General features: G+C 32.1%; 1 protein-coding gene across 1 annotated transcript; it reads right to left on the minus strand.

Moving 5' to 3' along the window:
• Nucleotides 1–184: 184 nt before the first annotated feature.
• Non2 (upstream activation factor subunit spp27 homolog Non2) lies at nucleotides 185–8238 on the minus strand. The gene is made up of 4 exons (XM_088258764.1): nucleotides 8180–8238; nucleotides 4926–5113; nucleotides 3610–3867; nucleotides 185–1803 (listed from the first exon to the last, which is right to left on the minus strand). Exons 1-4 carry the CDS (start codon nucleotides 8220–8222, stop codon nucleotides 1549–1551), a joined length of 744 nt encoding a protein of 247 aa, XP_088114890.1. The 5' UTR covers nucleotides 8223–8238; the 3' UTR covers nucleotides 185–1548.
• Between the last annotated feature and the right edge of the window lie 18189 nt (nucleotides 8239–26427).

Consider the following 26427-nt stretch of genomic DNA (forward strand, 5'->3'; position numbering starts at 1 on the left):
GTCACTACTTTTATGACAGGTGCCATTATAATAATCTTTTATTTATTTATTATATAAACATGACAGCAAAAATGGCCTCAGATTTGAAAAAGTATACCTAAATTATAGGTATTATAAATTACATCTTGAAAAATATGCTTTCAATGAATTGTCAATGAATTTATCAAACCATTATTGATGTCAATTTTTTCTTATTCGCTATTCAAATGCAATATCAACACAAGTAAAAAATATAATTTTAGAAATAAACAGCACAATAATATACACATATCGCTCACTCCTTTCAAGAACGTCATAAATCAAAAATCGTCAATTTTCAGTTGTGAATGTTTTCGGAATGCCCAGAAAATGTACTATATCCTACCAAAAGAGGCATATTTTTAACTTAATATTTACCCACTACAGGGCAAAAAGTGTTGTTTTTGCATTTTGAAGAAAAGGCATTGTTTAATTATTTTTTTAAATATATTAAATATTTTTCAAATGGAGAAAAAACCTTCAGGTTTTACCTAAAATAATATGTTGCACAGTAAAAAGTTTAATAAGTGGCTTGATATTTATTTTTAATACATTCTATTATATTTTTAAACTTTAAAAACGTTCTCCTGAAAAATCAAGTATTTTGATTTATGACGTTCTTGAAAGGAGTGAGCGATATGATCTTCCTTTATTCACAAAGTGGTGCATAGGTCATTAGATTACTTTACCGTAAGCGTGAATAAAACAAAGTTAAGACAACAGATCTTGTGTTTTTGGTGCCATGGATGACATATTGAATTATGTGAACCTTGATACGTATATGATTTTTTTATTGACCTCACAGGGAATTGGAACCAGGACTTCCAAGTGCTATAGCCAAACGCGCTAACCATTGCACTATGGAAGTGGAGAACACCAGGTGTCATTGCACATTAATTAAAGATGTATGATTTATTTCTTTGTTTAACCCTTATCTGCATTCAATACGCCATAGGGCACTGCATCATATGAACATAGTGTTTTTAGTCAAGGAAATGGCACATGACAGGGTGGCTTGGAAGCTTGTGGTGGCTATATGCTCCACTCAGGGATAGTACATGGAAGAAGAAGAAGAAATATTCGAGTTTCATTTTGTAGATTACTTAAAAAATTATCACATATTTATATCATCCCGAGTGGATTCTTTTAAATTTAACCCAAAGGTATTAAATTTTTAGTCAAACGCAAAAAAAATAGTGTTGGTATTGAATTTGGATAGCATGTAAAATACGCAAGTCAAAAAATTGGTACATAATCCAAAGATATTTAATAGTTATGTCGGGTCACATTTTATTTCCTCGGTGCACATGGAGAAATTGTAATTTGAAATATTATTTACACATTAAAACAACGTATCATTTCCAAAATTGCCACGGGCCGACATCGAAAAAACCCATTCAACCTTCGTACGGCCGTGTGGCGATAATTTCGACATGGCGCGGCAAAATCAAGGTCAGTACCATAATATCACGATTGGAAATACTCCCAGATTAGCAGCGCCGGTCAGAAGGCAGGAGGGGCCCACGGGACTTAGTTGTGGAAGTGGGACTTGAGGTATTTCATCATCCCGAAGGTCCGGAAGCGCTTGACTCCCATGACCTTGTAGAGCTCGTCGTCGCAGATGGCGAACTGCTTGTTGCCCGGATCGTACAGGTTCTTCTCCTTGATGATGGCCCAGACCCGCTTCACCACCTCGTGGCGGGCCATCGAGTCCTCGCCCATCAGGGAGGCCAGCTGCGGAGACAGCTTGTACGCTCGCGTGTAGCCGCCGCCTTTCCCGCGACCCTGGGGGATAAACCAAACACTTAAACCTTTTCTAACGTAACATCATAACTGTGGAGTTACAAAAAGTCACATTTCTAATATTGCACAAAAAATACTTGAACCCTTTCAGGACAACTGGTTACTGCTGCTAACCACAAATTTAAAATAAATTGTCTAAGTGCCTACAGGTTTCTAGTTAAAACCATAGTGCAATATGTGTTGCCTATGTAACAGAAATAGTGCTTGTATAGATTTCATGTTGGTATCATTGTCTTGGAGCTTATTTCAGACTATTTATTGTGGCGATGTGCACATGTCGGGATATTTATAGGTTATCTGTATCTTAGTTTATCAATTTTGTAAGGTTATTGAACGAAATAAACAAAACGACAAGTAAGTTATAGTCATAATAGTACTAAAAATAAGTAGTGTTATATATTACCTAATTTTTTCAAGAAAAAATGCTTTTATTTATACTTTATAAAACATGGTCTTTGTTGCTAACTACCAAGCACCAGGATAAATATTGTATCAATCTGTGTGCACAATTTTCAGTAAATTTTCAGTTGCTGTATACACTTATTTGTAAATAATTTCTAGAAATAAAAATGTGTCAAGTAAAATATTTTTTATTCTGTCCTCAAAGGGTTAAATGCATATCTGTTCTGTTTACTGTATTCTATCGAAATCTTAATTAAAGTTGCGACAAAACATGACCAATCCTGTGTTAAACCAATATGAAATCATTAAATCGTACCAAAACGTAACAATTTTACAAGTTAGAATTCCTGATTACTTAAATCATTTATAATGGAAATGTAACGTTTTGGTGAGGACATCCACAACTCAAAATTAAGCATTTTAAGGACACATTTGAAGTGCTATAACCTTGTTTGGTAGTCATGTCACTAATATTTTAGAATAATTTGGTGGAATAAAGCGATTGTTTTTGCCTAGGATTTTCTCTCAAGAATTACATGATATTATAGTAATTTTAAACCCACTCACAAGTAGGTATATGCATAAAATTTATAAAGTTAAAGTCAAGTAGGGCCATGATAAGTGGTAAGGCGTCCAATTTGCTTTTAAAATATCTAATTTTAAGTGGAAACACCCGTATAACAAAATAAGATACGACAACTTGGTTTATTTGAGCTAAAAATGGGTTTAAGCTTCACTAAACCAAACAAAGTTGAGTTATAATAGACAACAGTGTTCCCATATGCCAAACCAAAAAAAATCTGAATTACACAGTCTAGAAAACTGTATAGAATCAATAACTCAAAATCTGTATGAAATCTATATAATATAAATTTTATAACCAATAATTTATGGTGCCTTTTTGAGAAAATAAAACAGTATTGGTACTTACATAAAATATATTTATTACTTTTTATACCAATTTTAGAAATCAAATCCTTTACTATTTTTAGTTTGTAGCATGGCTCATTGTTAAGAAGTTGTTTTGTTAGTACAAAATAGTCAATTTTTAAAATAATAATAAATTTTATAACAATGTCCTAATCTGTATCGATACAGATAAATCTGTATATCGGTAGTGTAAAGGCAAAGGGGTATATCTGTCAAATTTTTCATTTTCTAAGTTTGTCCCACAAAATGTTTAAAATAGTGTATTCCGTAATCCAGCAAAAGGATAAAGCTGTAGCTGCAATACTTATTTAGTTTTATTAAGATATGTACATATAAAAAATACATAACACAAGTGAGTTATTTAATTTCACAAGTTTGTTTTTGCTCTCCTGTAAAATTTAGTCTGAGACAGAACATATGGGAACACTGGTTGACAACTTGACATGTTATACTCACGCTAGCTGCCTTCTTGGGCTTCTCAGTCTTGCCCCAGTCGGAGTCCGAGTCCGACTCGGAGCCCTTGCCCTTCTTCTTGGGGGGGGCCTTCTTCCTGGGGACGGGCTTCTTGGCCTCGTACTCCTCCTCCTCGGACCCCGAGTCCTTCGAGTCCTTGGACTCCTCGCCCTCGTCGCTGGAATCCGCCTTGGCCTTCTTGGCCTTGCCGGCGGGCTTCTTGGGGGCCGGCCGCTTGGCACCCTTTTTCTTGTCGTTTTCCTGAAAATAATTGGGAAATTAACCATTCCCTTTTATTTTGTTGCCCAGAACAGCCGTGTACTGAGCTTTGAGAATAGGTGTCTGCGGAGAATTTTAGGCGTGCGGTGGTTTGACTTTGTGAGGAGTGAAGAGATAAGGCGTAGGATGCAGCAAATCTTGCAGCAAATCAGCAAATCTTGGTCACAACTGTCGTCAAGAAAAGGCGATTCAGTTGGCTTGGCCATGTACTCCGCTGCCTCTTGAGACCCTTAATCACGCTTGCCTCTTTTACTACGCTGCCCAGAACGACCACTGCTGACAATTAGTAAGCAGTTCTCGTCAGAGCTTCGGGACGCGGATCTGACTTGGGAGGATGCAAGGATATATTTTGTACACCATATGAAAATGTGATTTAAAAACGCGATTAAATGAAAATATTCCTAAATGTTGCTTTTATTGAGCTTAATTGAAGTAGAAATGTATCAATTTTGAAATGTTAGCTCAGGTAAATACCTAAAATAAGAGAAAAAAAATACATCGCAATTGCCGCCGTACCTAGCGTAGAGACACGACCACCACGAACGATGACTCGTGCACAGCTAAAATGAGATTGTCAAAACAGTATGAAGCCGCGTACGCGTGTACGTAAAGTGCGGCACGCACGCATACTCTGGGAAACGTTTGTGTATTGGTGATTCTATCCTCGATTATTTTAACAATTTATTTATTTCTGTCGCTGCAAATGAATAACTTTTATGCATTACGTAATTATATTACGGAAGAATTTGAAAATTCTGAGCAAGTATTTATAATATTTTATATTGATATTCTCATTTTTAAAGTCAAGTTGTAGTAAATACATATCACCGTTAGTATCAAAAAAATGTTCCCAATCACATTTAATGTAACAAACTGCTAAACTAACTATTTGTCAGATGACTGCTTCCGTAGTGTAATGGTTAGCGCGTTTAGCTACCGTTCTTTTCATGGGTTCATTTCAGGTCATTTCATGGGTTCATTTCCCAGGAATTTGATAATAAATATTAGTAGCGCGAGTTGGAAATATTAATCGAAATTACCTCATCATCATCTTCTTCCTCCTCTTCCGACTGATCGTTATCATCCTCCTCCTTGGAATTGACGTAGTTCATGACCAGATCGTCGATTTCCTTCTTCCGCGAGTTAAGGTTACAGTCCAGCTTCTCTTCAAGCTGCTGCCGGACCTTCTTGGCTGACATCACCCTAAGGTCGGCATCCTTCAGGATGGCTGGATGAGAAAAACAAATCATATACATATAAGTTTATTTATTTATTTTTATTTATTTGTATACATTTATTTACATCACAATTTATTTATATTTAGAACTTTTTTTTTTTGCAGAGACCCACCAAGCCACCTTGTGTGTCTTGTCGGTGGAGTTCTTTTTTAATACATTTTTATTGTTTTAAAACAACACCGGATGAAAAAGGGTTAAATCACAATTTATAAGTATTTAGAACTTTTTCTTTTGCAGAGACTCACCAAGCCACCTTGTGTGTCTTGTCGGTGGAGTTCTTTTGTAATACATTTTTTATTGTTTTTAACGATTTTAACCCAATATAGACACAAAAAAGAGAAAAAAATTAAGAATATTAACATTTTACAATTTTCATAAAATTAACTCTCGATCATTTACCCATACATTTATTTTGCCTTTGTTCCATATTTTATTTTGACCTCTAACATCCGTCGGCAACAAATTAAAAATGTTCCGAACGATATATTGCAGTGTTCGACTCCCATATTTATTGTTAATTCTTGGGACTATCAAACCTTCGTTGTGTGTAAATCCTGTATCATGGTTGTGTACTAAAGGATTTCAATATTTTTGTCCAGTTTGTTGTTCAACGATGATACTCATCCACAATATTCCACGTACCGGCAGTAATTTTAAATGTTTATATATCAAGATTGGATTGTCCCTTTGATTATATATATGACTGGGCACAATTTTTTTGATTATGGAATTTTTAGTGAATCATGTTAACAAATCATGTGTTTTGATTTATAAATCCACTGATAACCATTCGGTTAGTGCAGCGGTCGGGGAAACAGGGTAAATTAACCCCAAATGGGGTAAAAATGTTTTTTTTGGGGTAGTAAGGAATTTTTTCTAGTTTGCTATTTCATAAATGTGTTAGTATTTTTACAAACTTAAACAATTCAGGTGTGTGCGTGAGAAGTTGGAGACACGCGTTGTGTGTGTGCTTTGTTATATTTGGAGTCCCAATTTTGAAGAAAGTGTACCTATCAAACATGAAGAACATCATTTCTCCAAAAACTGAAAAGGAAACCCGAAAACCTTAATTTTTGTGTGATCCAATTTGAGAATTTTATTTTGTTAGTCTATTACATACTTACTATTTACATGTACAGTGAAACCTCTATCTATCGGTTTTAAAGGGACGTATTAAAATAAACTATGAATGCGGGATTAAGAGGTCAATACGCAAATAGATACGACTGAGTAAAGATACCGTTCTCCCAATCTGCATAACCATTCGTAGGCTAAAATTCAAAGAAGAATACATGTTTCAGATGCAAATGTATTTATTTAAAAAAAAATACAAACCTGAATAGAATTTAAAAAAATACTTCTGTTTTTTAACTGTTTTATTTTCGTAAGTCAATAGTATATTTTCGGCTTTTGGTTTCAGTTACACAAGCTTTCGATAGTTTCTATCCCATACGTTGCCGTTGAATGTAAGAAAATTGGAAATAATGTAAAAAAAAAAACAGACAAAATGTATCAAATATGCAGCTTAATTCGAATGATAAATGCGGTAAATGGTGATAGAGAAACGATCGATGCGGTTTAGTTTAGTATGAAATTAAGTCGGGATAGAAGAAATAAACGACACATCCGGAAAAAGGATTATTCGAGGAACGATAGATAGAGGTTTCACTGTATTTTTTTTTACCATCCATGTAAATTAATTCAATAAATGTTTATTTAAAATCAACATTAATTGTCTTCTTTTTAAAATAGGGGGAGGGGGTAATATTGACTTACGCAAAAATATTTTGGGGTAACGGTTAAAAAAGTTCAATCAAATCTTTTGATGACGAACATCACCGGTTACCAAATACAAATCTACTACTACTACTACAACCATCATCCCGTTTCCCCGCAGGGGTAGGCACAGAGGATGTAATGCCACACTCTTCTGTCCTGACATACACTCCTCACCTCCTTCACATCCATACATTTAGTCATACATGCCCTCCGATTACGCAGACTTTTGACACCGCCAGATTTTAGGTTCTGATTGATTTGATCATGCCAAGTCTTTTTCGGCCGTCCTCGTTCTGTTCTCCCGCTCAGATTTGCCATATATATTTTCTTAGTCCCAAATACAAATAAAAATCCCAGTGAAAAAACGTCTCAGTTTAATGAGGAGTCACTCATTATGTGCTGAGATCTCATTCCAAAGGAAAAGGAGTCTCCTTTCAAACAATGACTTTTTTCTTTCAAGTTACAAACTATATGTTATTCAAACATAAAAGTAACCTTGATCATAAGAGTTCAGTTTTTATGCCTCTGGTTTTGTCCTTTCTGTATTTTATTGGTTAATTAACAACAAATATTGAAGTATAGAAACCAGGCAACAACCAGTTTAATGGACATCTTTATTATCTAAAAACTATCATCAAACCACGAAAATTCGTGCGCACCAAGCGTCTGTCATAAACCGATTCAAACTTTACCGCCATAACTGATCGATCCAATTCAAAACACAATTTTAAAATTTCAAATATACAGGCATTGTGACAGAAAATTGTAAATAAATCGATACACTAACGATTATTAGTCACACTGAATAACTATTTATAGAACCCAAATATCGGACAACACTCCCAGCGAAAACAAACAACATGTTCCAACAATTTAATTTTGTCAAAGTGTACAGAGACGTTTATAAAATATACGACCACGAGTGTATCTACAAATTTAAACGTTTAATCGAGAAGCTAAGTATTCAGAAACGTCCGCCACATTTTTCTTGTTAAAATTGTCTAATCGTTCATTGAAAATCAACACGTAAATACAGAGATATTCTAAAAATAAAAACGAGAAATTTGTATGGAAATGCTGTTGGACTTACTATGGCCATTGTTTCGTTGTATAGAACTAGTCGAAAATGCCGGGGCGGACAAGAGTAAAACACGCTTTTTTCACATATAAACCGATGAATATCACTAGGGAAAATTTGTTCCAAATATTATTTCGATGCTAGTTTTACGAATTTCGAACTCCAAACATGAGAATAAAGGGGCCAAAAATATATTTACCATTTATTTCTTTGCGTAGTTCAGCTTTACTGATATCTGCCATTTTGCCGGATTTGACTGAAGTTAGTACAGAAATTTGACACGAACGTTAGTATGCAAATATTTTACTTTACCAAAAAGCTTAAATATAAAAAAAATTAAAGTTTATTTAATCATAATTCAAAGCTTATTATCATATCTCTAAAACTATTATCTCACATCAAAAAATAAATAAATTATCTGAACGAAGCAAAGGAAATTAATGATGTCTTTGACTTCCAAGTTTATTTTCTGATGTTCCCTGTGATGGGGAAAAAATGTTTCTCTACTCATCGCTAGATGTCTCCGTGGTAAGTTGTTGTGTTTGTTTTTTAAGTTGACATTTTTCCATAGATGCCTATATAATAAATATTCGACCATTTTAGTCGCTTCTTCCAAGTCATGACCTCCGTATTGCGTACTTTAGACAATAATTAAAAGAAATGTGTTTGATATTAGTAACAATAAAATAATAGAGAACTTGGGAAACAAAATAAAAAAAAAACATGTACGCAAATAGGAAAAATATTTGTAAAATGAATTATAATAACAAATGCTATTAGTAGTAATCAATTAGTTATTAATTAATTAGTAAGTTATTAAATTTAACTCACACCGCTTCCTCGCAGGAATATTCGCCCCTTCCACATTCATGCATCTCCTCATACGTACCTACCGATTATTCCGACTGCTGACCTGACCACTTTTAAGTATTTGAAATACTTGATCATGCCAAGTTTTCTTGGTTATTCCTCTGCTTCTATTACCTTCTATCACATAAATTAGTTACTGCTTCATAAATTTGTTTTACCTAGTGTTTTTTCTTCACTCATTCTATTCACATGCCCAAACCATTTCAACACACATTTGTATGCATGTGTATTCATTATAGGCAGAGAGAATAGAATGCCAATCTGTCTTTGTAAACAATGTTCGCTTCTTCCACATTCATGCAACTCCTCATACATACCCGCCAATTATTATTATAATTATAGTAGGTTTTAGTAGTACGTATTGTAGAGATAAGCTGTTCTTTAGCTACAATTGATTTTTGAAAAAAAAAATACTACGGGAGAGTAGGTAGCTACCCATTATATTGAAATATTTTATTTATATTTAAATATTTATGATACTAGCAATACTTAAATAGATATGGTGATAGTGTTGTTTGAATTTCGAATACCGGATTAGTCACTAATCCGGGAAGCCATTTAGATTGCCATTTGAAAAAATATTTCTGGAATGATATTCTACGCTGGGCCTATGGTGATACATACCTAATATTAAATTAAATTATTACAATAAACTTTATGGTTAATGTTTCGTTCCAATAAAAAACAAATTAATTACCTACCTACCCCTAGGTTTTAATACTGATGAGAACATTGCAATCATTTGATTATTTCATTCATTTGGCTTTTCATCAAATTATTAGGAAAACATCCATAGAATCACAATACCAAAAACGCAGAAACATCTTATAAAACTAAACATATATCTACCATGTTTGGTAAAAGGAGTATTTCGAATTAATAATGAGAGTAGGTTAAAACCTACTTTTCATCATCTAAAAAAATCGTTAAATAACGAAACATTAAACAGTAAATAAAGAGTCAATAGTTCAATCAATAATATGTATAAATATACCTTTGTATATAATATACGCACGCACATCGCAGTATGTTTAATAAACTATTCTATTATATTTCGTAAAAACTTTTCCGTGGCTACGTGATAATCAAAATGGCGATAGCTTTAAAAGCATTTCGGTCGACGCCAGTTGAGGTAGGCGCTCCTAAAGCGGATGGAGTAAATGGTAAATGGCCGGCAACAACTGACCTTGCACAACACCGAATAACATCCCACGAAAGGGGGGAACACGAACAAAGCTCGACTTCGGCTTTTCGGCTCGCCAATTCACATACATTATTCATTGTTTAACTCTCTCGATACTAGTGTCTTTGCCAGCGAAGAAAATCGGCGGTATCTACTTTGATATAATAAGAATTATTGAATTGTATTTTTCATTGGTTTATCAAATGAAATGCTTACTTGCCTCACATAGCAAGGACAGAATTTTTTTTTATGAATGTGGATGGTAATTGAAGCAGAGGAAGACCAATAAATAATTGGCATGATCAAGTATTTCAAATACTTGGACGTGATCAGGTCAGGAGTCGGAATAATCGGCGGGTATGTTTGGGAAATGCATGAATATAGATGAGGCGAAAATTTTTCAAGGACAGATTGGTGTGACGTTCTATTCTCTCTGCCCACCCCTGCGGAGAAGCAGCGTGATGGTTAGTTAGTTAGTTTTAATTCAGAAATTTTATTAATAAGGTCAAATGTATATATTTTTTTGGCAAAAACAATAAAAAAAATCTCCATATTTTGCGTCAGAAATTCTTAAACAATGAAGCTAATTTTCAATCTCAAATTCTCTATGCATAATTTTTAATCTCAAATTATTGAAAATGGCCCCTAAATCTCACAGACGTCTCACCTATTTTCACTACATAGGAAGACATCGTACTCCTTTCCCCTTTACTAAAAGGAATTTTTGACAAACAGTCCATCACAATAAGTAAATATGTTACTAGAAGATAACTTGGCGAACTCAACTCATTTTTAATTTATTATTAATATAGTCAACATGTTTTTCGTTGTGTCCTTTAACCGCCCTACACATACGAACGTACGTGATACGCGCGGTTTTTCTTCATCATTCCGCGCTAAACCGTATGACCTACGCGCACGAGAAAAGATATCTGTTTCAAAAATATTAAATGCGTACCGGATACACTGACCATTTTTTTATTAGGTTTCATACTTGACAATATTTTGTGACAACAAACATGATTTTTTTGCCTGTTTATATAAAAATATGCCTGAAAATAACCCGAGAGTAGGATGGTTAATACTTTTGGTAGTTATAGGGTTAAGGTAGATGACATTACGATGTCTGCGTGTTTTTTCGAACACACACGCGCGGTTACGTTATTTCGGCATAAGGTAGGTCGCTTACGGAAGTGTAGTTCAGTTTTCCTCAGCATTAATACGTTTTTGTTGGTGTATGTCAGTCGCCCGCTGCACGCGAGTTGACTAATTGGATGTTCTGCCCGGTAGTAGTGGTAGTAGTAGTAGTAGTAGTAATAGTAGTAGTGGGTAGGTACTTCCTCGGTACCCACCCGGGCAGGTGTGCTTGTGTGCGTTTTTTTAATTTTTAGGGGGCTGTAAACATTGGACTATTTGGGGAATTTGTGTCTGGCGTCTGGCAACTGGAAGGGAAAGCGATATCCTGTCTATGATAATTAGTAAGACGAGAAAATGACATTACAAAATGGCCTGTATTTATTTGAGTGGTATTTATTAAATTCGATATCTAAATAGTTATTGAAATAAATTATCAGTTGTGCATCTAAATAATGAGTACCTACGTAAAAGTATACTTTTTAGTCCGTATCAAAATAAAATTTTAGAATTTTTTCGTAATTTACGTAAAAACCAACCTATTTTAATTCTTATATCCTTTCTTCAAAAATATTCACTCTTTATTTCACAAACTTCACTTACTTAAATAACTTATTGTAGATTTATATAGTAATTAATAAGTTTTTTCTGAATACATATTTTTTTAAAAATAATTAAAAAAAATGGATCCTGAAATGATTAGTTTACTAGACGAAGAAACTATGGGCCATTAATCAACTTGGGACAGGGTGTAGGAGAGAAATCGTAAAATAATAAAAAAGGTATGAGATATGTATTACCATATCCAGACTAATTGTAAAACATCTTTATATTTATTTCGCCATTGGCAGGAATAAATCAGTGACATCGGTTTCGCAGTCGAGTGTCTGCCCCGTTACGCCATAGCGTATGTAATTAAATATAATAATTCGATACTAAAAACTGCATTGGTAATTTAATGACAAAATAATATCCTCTTTATTAATAAATAAATCGAAGATGTCAAGATACGATAAGCGAGAAATTTAAACCCGGTTTTAAATACGCGGGAAATATCTTCCGTGACATTTAGAATCTCGTTGACGTTTCGGTATTCCTGTCTCGTCTCATCACCAGCATCTTGAATTATGCATCATTGTTCTAGCCTTGAACATGAAGAGAAGTAAGGATCCCAAATCGCCGGGTAAAAAGCTGTGGAAACACTTTTATAAACGAAGCTACGTGAAGCATTATGTATATTGTTTTCTTAGCGCAATTTTATCTTGCCAGGATTTTTTTTTATTAATTTAAAGAATTTCCTCAAGATGCTATCAAGTGTTCAATAAGTAGAATACAATTTACAAAAAAAGTACTTACTCTCGTAATACTTAGCCAAATGTTTAGAGCAATTTTATTATGTTTTTTCTTTTCTTGAAAGTGTATGAGTTCAGTGTTCTCATGTGAAAAAAAGTTGATAACTAGGTACTTAAATAGATTATGTCCTGGTTTTTCAACAGTACACACACAATTAACGCAGCAACGATGAGAGAGAACCTCAATATCTATTGAAACGTCTTTCAGGTATGTTTGTTAAAAAAAACCACGACTTGAACGTAATTCTGATAACATGGCCAAAATATAGAATGTACTTGGAAAATCGGGATATTTCCTAGAAATAATACTTAAAACAATGTTACTCCTTAATCACAAAATAAACTGTCGGGCTGTGGTCCCGTGGTTAGTGTAGCGGACTCTTAAGTCAGAGTTTCTCGGTTCGAACCCCTCTACCGCAATTTCATACCTATTTCTAATAATGAGGAGCTTAGGTTCACAGAAATAGTATGAAATTGAAATATTTGTGAAAATAATAAAAACACAAATATTTATCTTCTAAAAAAATCGGTAAATATCCATCGCCGATATTTAAAGAAATACAAGTCCTCGATACGTATCTAGATAAATACGTGGTCATGTATCTAAATGCAATCAATTATTTGGATTAAATGGCGCCAAAGGCACTAGATTTTACTAGTGCAGCGTGTCAGGTTACTATGACTTTTAGTCCGGAGTGTACCGGATTGTACGATTAATATTCTTTGGTTTCCGATCAAGGTAACTCTGTATCATTTGATATGAGTGCCTTGTGAACTAATTCAATTGAAAGGAAGTAAATCAATTAAAGTAATTAAATTAAATTAAAATTAAAATAAAAAAACCTATTTTGCTAATATTATATTTTTTCTTTATGTAGGGTAGGTACTATATTCATAAAGAAATATTGTGTTTTCAAGAAGGAATAATTATATTCGAGTATGTGCAAATACAATTAACTGAATATACTGCATTAAATTTGTCCAGCTTTTGAAAAAAATATATGTGTAGCATTATCGCCAAATTGAGAAATCGCGTGCCGAGTGTCGCCAGTCTTTTAAAAATAGCCATTTTTGTTGCTAGACTTGGGAAAATTAAACGTAATGAGGGGTAATTTTGGACGGTAGTGGGTTTTCATAGAATTGACTTTTTGAACCACATGAATAAGTATGATATAAATACGGAAACTTGAAGAAAAATATGAATTATACGTGAAATTATCACATGAAAAGGAATTAAGTAGTTAATTGTAAATATAACACGTAAATAATAAATTGGAATGTAAATTTTTGCTGTCTTTATTAAATATTAGACAATATTTTAATATAAAAAAAATATTAATTAATATTTAATGAATTTTAGCACAAATCATTGCAGCTTTTGATAGCATTTCTTGATGCCTGTGACTATAGTACCTACCCACAAGTATACTGATGGATACGGGTCGTTAACTCGTAAATTGTGACCATGAAAGCCAAACCAATGAACGTTTCTTAAGGGCAGAATTGTAAAATTGATAATATTTTTTATACAATATTCTAATTTTGCACCTGTAATTAAATTATAAAGTGAAATGCAAAAATATTAATTAAATAAAAAAAAACATAAAAAATGAAGTGAGCTTTCTTCTGAGAAAAAATAAAATTTAACATAAAAAAAATCGTAAATTTAAATCAATGAGTGGTCTTTTTTCTGATATAAGAGTAAACATATTTATCGTATATGCACTATTAAAAGTAAAATAATATATACCGTAGAACGGGGCTACTTGAACTTTGATGTGTTACTTGAGCCCAGTACAAAAAAAAAATTAGATCTGTATTTGGTCTACAATAATGAACGTATCGGCATAATTCATTGTTTTTCTGACAGGTGACACTTATTGTAACGATACGTTCATTATTGTAGACCAAATACAGATTTTTTTTTGTACTGGGCTAAATTAACACATCATAGTTCAAGTAGCCCCGTTCTACGGTATATATATTGTACATTTTTAGAATTATAAGAAGTAATATGTAATCGAATCATAATATAATCTACCTTCTTATCCGTGGTTCCATCTTCTTCTTCTTCGCGTGTCATGTCAGGTCCCCCTGTATCACTTGAGAGTAAATATCCTTGTCTTGAGCAGCTTTCAACAGCGCTTCGATGGTCCTGATCCCCATCCGATCTCGTATATCCTGGAGCCAGGAGATCTGTGTTCTCCCCACACCTTGTCGACCATCTATTTTGACTTTTTGATTAGGTGCAACAGCTCGTACCTATCTCCTTTTAGCACATGACCCAGATATTCCATGTGATTCTATAAGAAAGTTAACGTTGTAATTTGGTAGTGAAAATAACTGTAGCATTTAAACATCCGGTTTAGAACAAATATTGTAGAAATATAATCAGTGATCTCGATGATACTAAATGAAAACCCATTTCAAAATGCCGAAGTTAAATGAAGTTAAGTTAAAAGTATCTACGATAGATAGTAAAATCTGTTACTCCTGTATAGAATCCCTGAAATGACATGTTATTTTTTTAAAGGCACGTATTTTCAATACGGTATTTGAAAATGATGCGGTTAGCATCGAAACACGTGTCACATTAGATTAAAAAAGAGTGGTATTTATTTATTTTTTGTCCGCCTCTGTAGTGTAATTGTCAGCACGCTCGGCTACCGTGCTGGAGGTCCCGGGTTCGATTCCCAGGGAGGGTCTTATAAATATAAGAAGTGATTTTTTCACTCTAATATTTATTCAATATTAACCTGGACTGGTACCTGAAGCGGAGGGCTGATCACATTTCCTTCATGTGTTAATGATCAAGATAACACTGCGTTTATATGATGCAATGCCCTTTGCACCATTGGGGTGCGGGTAAGGGTTTGAATGAACTAAGTAAATCTTAAATTAAAAATGGTTAGATTTTACCACAATGTGACTGCCGAATCAATTTATGAAATGAGACCAATTCTAAACCTAGAAGAAAAACTTTTTGGTTAAATGAATTACATCGATTGATTAAAAATAGCTAATACAAAGTACAAGAAAGGCTAGTTTAACATCGAAATGAATTGTGTCAACTTTAAAAAATATTAAGTTAAATACAGCCCTGGGTCTCAAAGATGCTCGTCTTATTTTGAAAATTGAAAAGCAAACTCGTTTATCCGCAGGAGACCTTGAGTTACAGTGCACTAAATTAAATGCACATTTGGCCAAAGTTCAGCCGAAGGTCCGAGACGAATCATGTTTTCTGCGTCATTTCGCATGATCATTTATTAAATAAAAACAGTTTAAGAGAATTGGTATGGATTTATAGATTAGCCTTAATTTTCACAAATATTTATACCTACTAAAAAATATAAATAGAAAAAGTATTTTGTATAATCCAGGATTCGGACCTCACATACTAATAAAAGAGTTTCTGCTCAATAAAAAGCTTCTTTTCATCTCACCAAAAGATGTCTCTAGTGAAGTTCTAGTGATCCAAGAATAATGTTTCAAAATTGGTTCATATATATATATATATATATATATATATATATATATATATATATATATATATATATATATATATATATATATATATATATATATATATATATATATATATATATATATATATATTTATATATATATATATATATATATATATATATATATATATATATATATATATATATATATATATATATATATATATATATATATATATATATATATATATATATATATATATATATATATATATATATATATATATATATATATATATATATATATATATATATATATATATATATTTATAGAACTTCCAAGAATTTGAGTAGTGTGGTTCTCAATAATGGGTAGAATTGGTGAATTGGTGAAACCAGCCTATGACGGTCGTCATCCCCGTAAATGCCCAGACTTCCATATTCTTCTTCATCTTTGATGAGATGTCAAAAAAGAATGTATTTTTTATTGAACATTTAAAAAATGAGAAAGAATGAGTTTAATACATACTTTTAAATATTAAGGATTATATAAAAAGGTAAAAATTCAGGAAAACTATCAATTGGTATTGCTAAAATAAATTTTCAGTCATAGTTTTTAAATATAATTTCTCAAACGAATCATGAAAAAACATTATTGCTGAAAAAAAAACCGTTTGAAAATACGACTGTTTTACTAAAATATAACATATTGATATTATAGGTACTGTACGCCCCTCTTCAAAACGCTTTCATACCAAATTTGACCATGAACAAGTACTGTGTGTGTGCCTACCTACGTACTGAAGTACTTACCCCGGTAGGTACTCGACGTTTTTATTTCACTTCACAGTCTGGCAGCATTTGTTTTGTGTTTCGAAGGTCGTCTGGTTCAGTGGATTTTCTTCCGTCCGTATATTTTTTGACGCAACTTTTCGGCGGGAGTTTCAGAGGCGTTCAAGGGCGGCCATCTTGTCAAAACGAAATACCGACGGCCGGCGTAAGGCCGATTGTCAGAAAGGGCACTTTGTAAGATCGAAAATACTGAAATTGGGTATTATCATTCTACAAACAAAATTAACATAAAAAATTGATGTAACATTAAGCTTTTGTGACTACGCGTTTAACATCACGGATAGTTTTGTTGCTATGATTTTATTATTACTACATTTTGAAATAGTATAACTACTACTTTCTTTTAGGGAAAAGAAATATAAAAAAAATCACTGATTGAAAGAAATTTATAATATATAGGGTCTGCCATCTAAAGTTTTTTTTTCAACTAGTGCTTATTTCGTGAATGGTAACACTTAGCTCATGTCTGATTTGACAAATAATTAGTTTTATCCTTCCGCTAAGCGAATATGGTTGTGTATACGCTTGAACAACGCTGAGAAATATTGCGACATTACTTTGAAAATCATGGTAATGTTGCAGAATGTGTGCGAAAATTGCGTACGGTTTTTGGAAGAAGAGAAGCACCGTCAGCTCCGTATGTTCGTTATCTTGTGAAAAAAGTGAAAGAAACTGGCATCCTCATCGATAAACCAAAGCGTGAAAAGCCAAAAACAGTGCGTACACCCGAGAATATCGATGTTGTGGCAGAAAGTGTGCGTGAAGCGCCATCAACATCAATTCACCGTCGTTCTCAACAATTGAACATTTCGGAGACATCATTGAGACGAATTTTGCATAAAGACCTTGGTATGACGCCATACAAAGTCCAATTGGTTCAGGAGTTGAAGCCAACTGACCATCCAATGCGTTTTCGCTTCGCTGAGTGGGCCTGCGATCGACTTACAGAAGATGCCGATTTTGCCAAAAAAATCATCTTTTCGGATGAAGCTCATTTTGATCTTGGCGGGTATGTAAACAAGCAAAATTGTCGTATTTGGGGCACAGAAAACCCGCACGCATACATTGAAAAGCCGGTACACCCAAAACGAGTCACTGTTTGGTGCGGATTTTGGTCCAGAGGCATAATTGGGCCATTTTTCTTTGAAAATGAGCAAGGAGTGGCCGTTACAGTCAATGGCGATCGTTATCGGGCCATGTTGAACGGATTTTTGTTCACAAAAATTGAAGAGGAGGATATTGGCAACATTTGGTTTCAACAGGACGGCGCTACGTGCCACACAGCCGAAGCCGTGCCGAAGCCGTGCTACACTCGATGTTTTGCGCCCTGTTTTTGAAAAAAAAAAGTTATTTGGCGGACCCTTTATAAAGAATGTTAGTTAAGACTTAAGCTATATAAGGAAAGAGTGCAAGGCTGAGATATGCACTATCGATAAAATTAAGAAAGGTGTGAGATGGTTTGGGCATGTGAATCGAATTAGTGAAGAAAGAATAGTAAAATAAAATTATGAGGCGAATGTGGTTGGTAATAGAAGGATAGGAAGACCGAGGAAAACTTGTCATGATGAAGTATTTAAAATACTTGTAAGTGATCAGGTCAGGAGTCGGAATGATCGGCAGGTATGTATGAGGAGATGCGATGAATGTGGAAGAGGCGAAGACAAACTATTGTGGCGATCTATTTTCTCTGCCTACTTCTGCGGGTAAGAGGCGCGATGGTTAGTTACCATAAGGTTAGTTCGTTACTCGTACCAGGGAACTTTAAATGTCTTGATTTAGGGACTAAAAGAAATATGTAAGATGAAAATACTTCCGTTAATCATTTATCTCTGATTTTTATATCGATATTCTTTCAAGGATCAATTTTTGCAAAAGGTTATTTTTTTTACTCTGTTTTTAGGTCAGAAATAAATGCATACATATTTATCTATGATTTATTTAATAAGTTATATCAGATCAATTAAAAACATTTTTTTAATAGATGTTCGTTCAAAATCTATGGCTCATTCGAAATTTAACCTAAAAAAGTCACACATAAGCAATAAAAAAAACATTAATTTTGAATATTTTTACCATATTTTCTCTAAACCATAAACGGAAATATTGACTACTCAATGTACAATACTTCACACTAGATATTTAATAAATCTTTACCTACTCTTAAAATTGTATTCCCAGTTTTTATAGACTGCTTCACCGATTTTCACACAGGATTATTCAGAATCTAAATATGGAACATTTCCCAACGAAAAATTGCTAAAAACTGGATATAAATATCGTAGCCGTACAGGAGAAAGTGACCAACTAACAAAACATAAAATGTTCAGGAGGGCCATTTAAGTCACTTTTGCTCGGCAAGAAAATATACATCAATGCAGTTGTCATTTTTAACAAGTCAATATATTATACTTCCTAGTTTAAAATCCTTTGGAATTTTTTACGGGCAATATTAAGCTAGTAAGATATCAAATAGTCAATGATCACGTTTTTGGAAGAAATGCATTTGGTCAGTTTCTCCTGTATGACTACGATATGTATAATATTTATATCCAGTTTTTAGGAATTTTTCGAAATGACCAGGATTTCTTAAAATTTCTAAGGAGGGAAAATTTACTTTCGTCTGTTTTCGATTGAGAAATTTTGTAAGTCATTTGGGTTTCGAGACAAAACTATCAATAAAGTTGTGTTCCAACTTACTGGGATGCGTGAAACCTTGGTCTAGATCAGTGATTCCCAAAGTGGCCTATATCGACCCCCAGGGGTCTATGACAACTTGCAAGGGGTGTATGTTTTAATTTGAATTTAAAATATAAATGTATAAAACCTAATATGTGTGGTTCAAAGTGAGTAACACTATATATTTGAAGTTAATGAATTTGATAAAAATCAATATCAGGTAAGGCAAGGGGTCTACGAGATAAAAGTGTTTGGGAACCTCTGGTCTAGATCAAACTTCATATAAAAATAAAAAGTCATTTAATTTTTCAGTATTTTTATTACAGTATTATAAATACTGATTACTCCATTGTCACAATATAAATATAGTACAATATTATTTATATTAGTTATAATTTTCAGATTTTTTTCATTTTTTATCGATAACATAGTATTTTTTTTTCTTTTAATATACTCTGAAAATAACAATCCCCACAATGCGCCTTGTGTCACGAAATATTTTGAAAAAGGAAAATTACGGCTTACAATAATTTTACGGTTTTACACCATCGTTTTCAATTCAAAATGCGTAATCACAAACATTTAAAGTCGAGAAATTCTTATACAAAGCAAAAGCATCCCAACAAATATGCGCTCTCTCAATATTCGAACGCGAAATTCGAATATTGACAAAAGTTGCAAGATTTTACAATATTCAAATCTTACAAAAGTTGGTGATTTTGTTAAATATTACAAAGTTTGCACGTTTCTTCAATATTCGAATATTCTACTTTCATTTAAAGAAAATATTGAAATCTTGCAAAAAGTCGTCAGTTGGTAGAATATTCACATATTACAAAAAGTTGATATATTTACATGTTACAAAAAGTTTATATATATATTGAAATATTTCACGATATCTTAGTATTAAAAAGGTATATGTTTATGAAATATTTCAATAAAATTAAATGTGTGCTTTCTGCACTCGAATATACTCCAAAAAGTTGTAATATTCATACTTTTCATGAATTTTTGTAACTGTGACAAAAAATATGAAATACCACATTTATTTTCATTCAATACAGAACATATAAAAAAAATTCTCAGTATTTAATGAAGTATTATTGAAAAATTTATTAAAAAACAATTAAATGCGTGTTATCTCTGCAAGTCCCAAAAAGTGAAAAACAAATAAAATATTCGAACATTCCAAAAAGTGCATTTTAACATTAGAAAAACGTTTCACGATTTTTTTTAAAAGGGCACAAATTTGTGACAAATATGTACATAACAATTATTGTACAACTTTAAAATTTTCAAACAAGTGCACATTTTACAAAATTTGAAGGTTATCTCAAACAATAAGAATACAATATTCTACACATATAGGAATAATTACTCAATTTAATATAATATTAGGTACTCTGCTATGGTTTTTTAAAAATATTTTTCAATCATAATCCTCATTCTCCAATCTTTAAGACTGACAATAATTAATAATTAAACATTTTTTAATGCGATAAATGATGAGCCTCGTAAATTAAACTTTTTTTAAAAATATAAAAAACGTCATCAATTTAACACCGAAAAAATATTTTTACCTTTTGAATAAAAATAATAATTGTACAAATATATTTTTGTGATTAAGGCAAAACACACTTGCCCGGATAAATTTCTTGTAAAAAGGTGTGGTTATGGTATACATTATATTTTATATATATATTGTCAAAAATGGAATGGTATATATCATTGTTTTATCAACCAAAATGCAATAAAAATATTACTCAAAATGAATGATATTTTTTACAAGAATCATATGTGTTATATGATGATTGATAAAATGTCTTTTAGTTATCAGAATGTTAAGCGGTATAATGATTGGTTTACGGATATGATTCTGTTGGTTTGGTCCCTGATCTCTATTTTATAATGAACATGGATGATGGAAAAGTATTGATTTCTTTAACATAATATTTCAAACCGTTCGAGAAAAATTGTTTTGAAAGAAGGTTGGGTGTAGGTTAAAAAAATCAATAAATTCCGAATATGTTAAAAATAAAAGAATGTACGTATATCATGGCATACAGCAGATTCGTGCACTTGACACTTGTTCAACCAATTCATCTAAATTTTAACATTAATTCCATTTTAATCTTAGTTTTAGCAAGACTCAGTCTTAAATAATTTTAAAAGTCGCATAGCGATAGCCTCTATTAAAGCCCCTTTAAAACACTTTTCCCTTTCAAAATCACAACCGTTTTCAACGAATTTCCGATTTTAATTGCCAATTTAATTGTTAAAATCTTCTCAAATTCAAATACCACTAAATCACTCTCAATTATAAAGTACAACATTCCTATCTTTAAATTAAAGCATTGCCAATATCATTTTAGAAAACAGTCAATTTAAAATTGAAAACGCATATTTTTAAACATGTTACTTGAAGTTTCAATGTTTATTTATTTGGCATTTTTTTATTAAAACAACATTCTTTATTTCAAATAAAGAAATAATGTCAAGTAAACTTTTTGGCAACGTTCGCAATTTCAAACATTCCTACACAACATTCCTATAAAAAAAAATATGAGGAATTTTATAAAATTTCTCATCACTATACACTTTTCCTTCTTCAAAATCCTCCCGGAACATACTTCGGCTACACTTATAACGAATTATAACATGACAGAAGTATAGTAATGCACCATTCATGAACACACAATTCCACATCTCCGTCGATTTTTTTTCAATCTGTAAATTTTGAAATTAAGTCGGCATGAGTCGGCCCTATGCCATTGGATTATCGCCTAAATAAATGTGTAATGAATATTATTATACATATGTTTGTGAATATGATTTAAAGGCATTCCTTTAAAAACCAAAATCAATAATACAGCATAATTATAAAAAAAAACTTTTGTAGGATTATGAACAAAGTGTTTTAAATCATCATTTCAAATATTAAGGTACATCTTAGTTCATTGCTGTATGTCGATGATAAAGATAAAAAAAAACTCGACCAAAATACACCGTTCTTGAGCCGATTGTTTATATTTAAGATAAAATTGGCGGGAATAATGACAGTTGTCAAGAGAGTGGCTAGAAGTGTTTAGAATCATATAAATATATGAATAAAATTACGATTTTAGACCAATAATGCTGTTTTCAAAATGCTACAAATATTTTTATTGGAAATAAAAAATAAAATAATAATGATCTCATGGTTTTATATAAATAAAATTTTGATAACTACAGATGAGAGATCAATTTATGATCGTTTTAGCTGATATTTTTGTCTATCCAAAAGTTATATTCAGTTTCAGTTTCATGAATAATTAAGTGCATATCTAGAGATGTTGGTTTTTAAAGGAATGCTGATATTCAAAATAATTTTCACTGTGGGTTAATTATTTATATTATCAATTCTATTGAATTCACTTATGAACGAACTTAAACTAACGTTCCTCGAATAAAAACAAAAAAAAATTGAACTTTAAAATGAACACCGATTTATCAATGGATTACATACTAATCAATCGTAACGAAAATGTATTTTTATTAATATATTCATAATATAACACAACATTTAATATAATAATAGTTGAAGACTTATTTATAATTTTATATATATAATGCGTACACAGACACTTAGAACTGAAATTAAAGTGTGCAACATATGTCGGCATTTTTAAAATATAAAAATATTTACCTATCAATCAGCTATTACATATCCTTAAAATACATATAAAAGCTAAACGCTCAAATGTGAATAATCAATACACAATATTATGTAAATTGCAATCAAATTATTTTTCAAGTCTAACTTTATTTCTACGTTGAATGCAAAATTAATCGAAAATGCTTTATACATTGGCTCACTCAAACCACTGGATCAGAAGATGAACACCCTCTTGGAAAATACAATAAATAATCTATAATAACATGTTAACAATAGTTCTCCAATATTCAATATAATAATTATTCGTAATCATAAAACTTGTACCAGTATGCAAAATGAAACTATCAAAATAAATTATTTATTTAATACACTAAAAAATAAATTTTAAAACAGGAAAATCAAACTTTAAGTAATTCTCAGAGTTTACCCTAATAATAAAACAATAAACTCGAATTTCTATCGTTAAAATAATATTAACATGTAAAATAAATTGTTAAAGAAATATGTAAAAAGTTGAACACATGCTGTGCTCGCTTACAACTAAAAATAGTCCTCGGGAATTGCGTAAGTTGGAAGGGGAACGTAAGATTAGAAAAAGGTATGAAAGAAAAATGTATATTAACATAAGGAATATCTAAAAGTGGAATGTGAATTATTATATTACTGGGATGTGAAAATTGTCTTCATCGATTGCAACCGCGAGTAAATTACGTACATATAGTATATACATATGTCGATAAATTGTTCGAAATTATTACAACACCTAGGTAAAATTAAGAATAACGAAATTTCGCGAGCTAACTTGGTTAGGTACAACATTCAAATATTTAATTTTATCTAAATTTCGTCACACGAATATATGATAGAAAGTAGCGCGAGAACACCGATAAGCCAAAATACTTTTCCACGCGTCCAAATAAATGTTTACAGGCACGAACCTAACCTAAAGGGCGTACAATAATAAATATCACTCGCATTTACATTGGGGCCGTATACAATAGTTTTTAGATTAACACCGACTATTTGTGTTATGATATTTAAATAGATAAATAGTATGTATATTTAATTTGTAAATTTGATATTTTTGTCACAATGTGAAAATCTTGGACCACAAAAAATAACGACAGGTGAGTAAGTTGTAAGATTATTATAAAAAGAGAATAATAACGATAATGATACATACGATATAATATAATACATAGTATTATCTTTATGTTTTTTTGATAATAACTAGATATCACATTGAGAAAAATGGAAATTTATGTGTTTGAAAAACATTAAAATTAGAGTGTTAAAAATTGCACATAATTTTGAACACATACTAAGTAAGTTTCCTAAAGGCGCGCGAAGCGGCGGCAGCCATCTTGGTTCCAGGAAAGCTCGGCCGACTTGCCTCGCGCGCCGAATGCGTCTAGCCGTCGACGCGACGGCGTTAGACGCGTCTACAAACAATTTGACCATCCTAGCTGTGATTTAACATGACTTAATAATATTTTACCTAACTACTGATAGTAACCCGGCACTCGAGTCTGGGGCCACGCGCCTCGCGGTGCCCCGATGGTTGATCTCCGAGTAGGTTCGACTTACGGCTAGTATCCTAATACACATAATATATATTTATCCGATTACTATGTAATGATGTAGATTTCTCCGTTAGAGCGCGACGCGGCCGCGACACAACATCCGAAACAGCTTTGAAAAATACAAAAGTTTTTCTGGCACATACTTGGTTGGAATAATAATATCGAAATGTACAAGTTCCAATGGTTGCGATGTACAGATGCACGTAGACATTTCGTCGCGGGTGGGCGAAAGGGAGCACTTTCCCCCCTGACATACTGTTATAGAATAATTTTAGATAAATTTAAGACAGACTTTAACCAAAGATCGGAAGTTCTAACCTCCTAAAGCACCAAACATTTAAGATTATGGATCGCGCTACGCGAATGATATTTCCAATGTTTTCTCAATGACACGAATAATAAATCCAAAAATAACTTTTTTCCAACAATTCATCTATACTGAGTACATCTCACCAAGTTTCTATGGATATGTTTATGTCGTTAACATAAAAAATAGTTGGTCCGACGAAAATATGTATCCGTGCACATTGATCGCGGCTTAGTGTATTAAATATTATTTAAGTTCTTAACATGTGAATCCTTTATATTTCTATAACTGAGTTCGGTTATGTAATTTACATTATTGTATCTTTGCGTGTGTGTTTGTTTATTGTTGATTTTTAATCCGGTTGAAGTGAAAAATGCCCTCACAAATGAATACACCTTCAAGCTTCGCACAAAGAAACATCAGAAATTTGCTGCAATAAATCAACCTACTAGAAAAATTCAAGCGACACCTTAATTAAATATTGCACAACGTAGAATCTATTTTAATAATATTTTTACAAAATAATAAAACAATCAAAATAAAATTAATATAGAAATAAACATAAAAGCTTGACAAAGTGAATTCATTTGCTTCTGAGGGACTTGACTGTCGGTATAGGTAAGGTTATGGTGGGTTGTATTGAGAGGTTTTTTTCCAAAGAGGGATTTGTTTAATAGTAGCGTGATGAAGTATTTATAATCGAAACATTTCTTGATACGAATCATCATTCAATAAAAGATGGAGCAGCCAAAAAGTCGGATAGTAATCAATTGGCAACACCGACCGACAAAATTATTCCCGTTTTAATTTCAATAGTATTTTAAAATGCTGATTACAAATCTGATACTAGTTGCTTTATTCTTTATTAATATTTTTTGGGTTTGAAATCCATGAATAGTTTTTTTTTCTAATAGAACGAATACGCATTGTAATACTTAAGTTTTGAAGATACGAGAAGAAAAAAAAACTATGATGCCATGTCAATTTTAACATATGAACATGGTATACGTATAAGCAAGGCTTTTTTTCCATGTAACGCGGTAGAGCGGCGTTCTGGCACCTTTTTTCATGGATATATATATATATTTTCTTAATTTGCAAAAACAATAAGACAAAACAATGTTTTTTGCTTACGTCATTACAATCTACATTTTTATAATTCGTCAAAATGATAAAATATGGTATTGTAATGAATTTTTTAAAGTAAAAAGCTTGACAAGAAGTGAGTTCCAGGACCTTTTTCGTTTTAAAAAAAGCCCTGCGTATAAGAACGAATACGCATTGTAATACTTAAGTTTTTATTAAATTTTTTACTAGATTCGTGATGAAAAATTAGGAATATATTTACTCTTATTCGGTGATATAATAATA

Source organism: Brachycentrus maculatus, unplaced genomic scaffold, assembly GCF_059751285.1.
Source record: "Brachycentrus maculatus isolate JH-2025_06_01 unplaced genomic scaffold, ASM5975128v1 h1tg000102l, whole genome shotgun sequence".
NCBI classification, from domain to species: domain Eukaryota; kingdom Metazoa; phylum Arthropoda; class Insecta; order Trichoptera; family Brachycentridae; genus Brachycentrus; species Brachycentrus maculatus.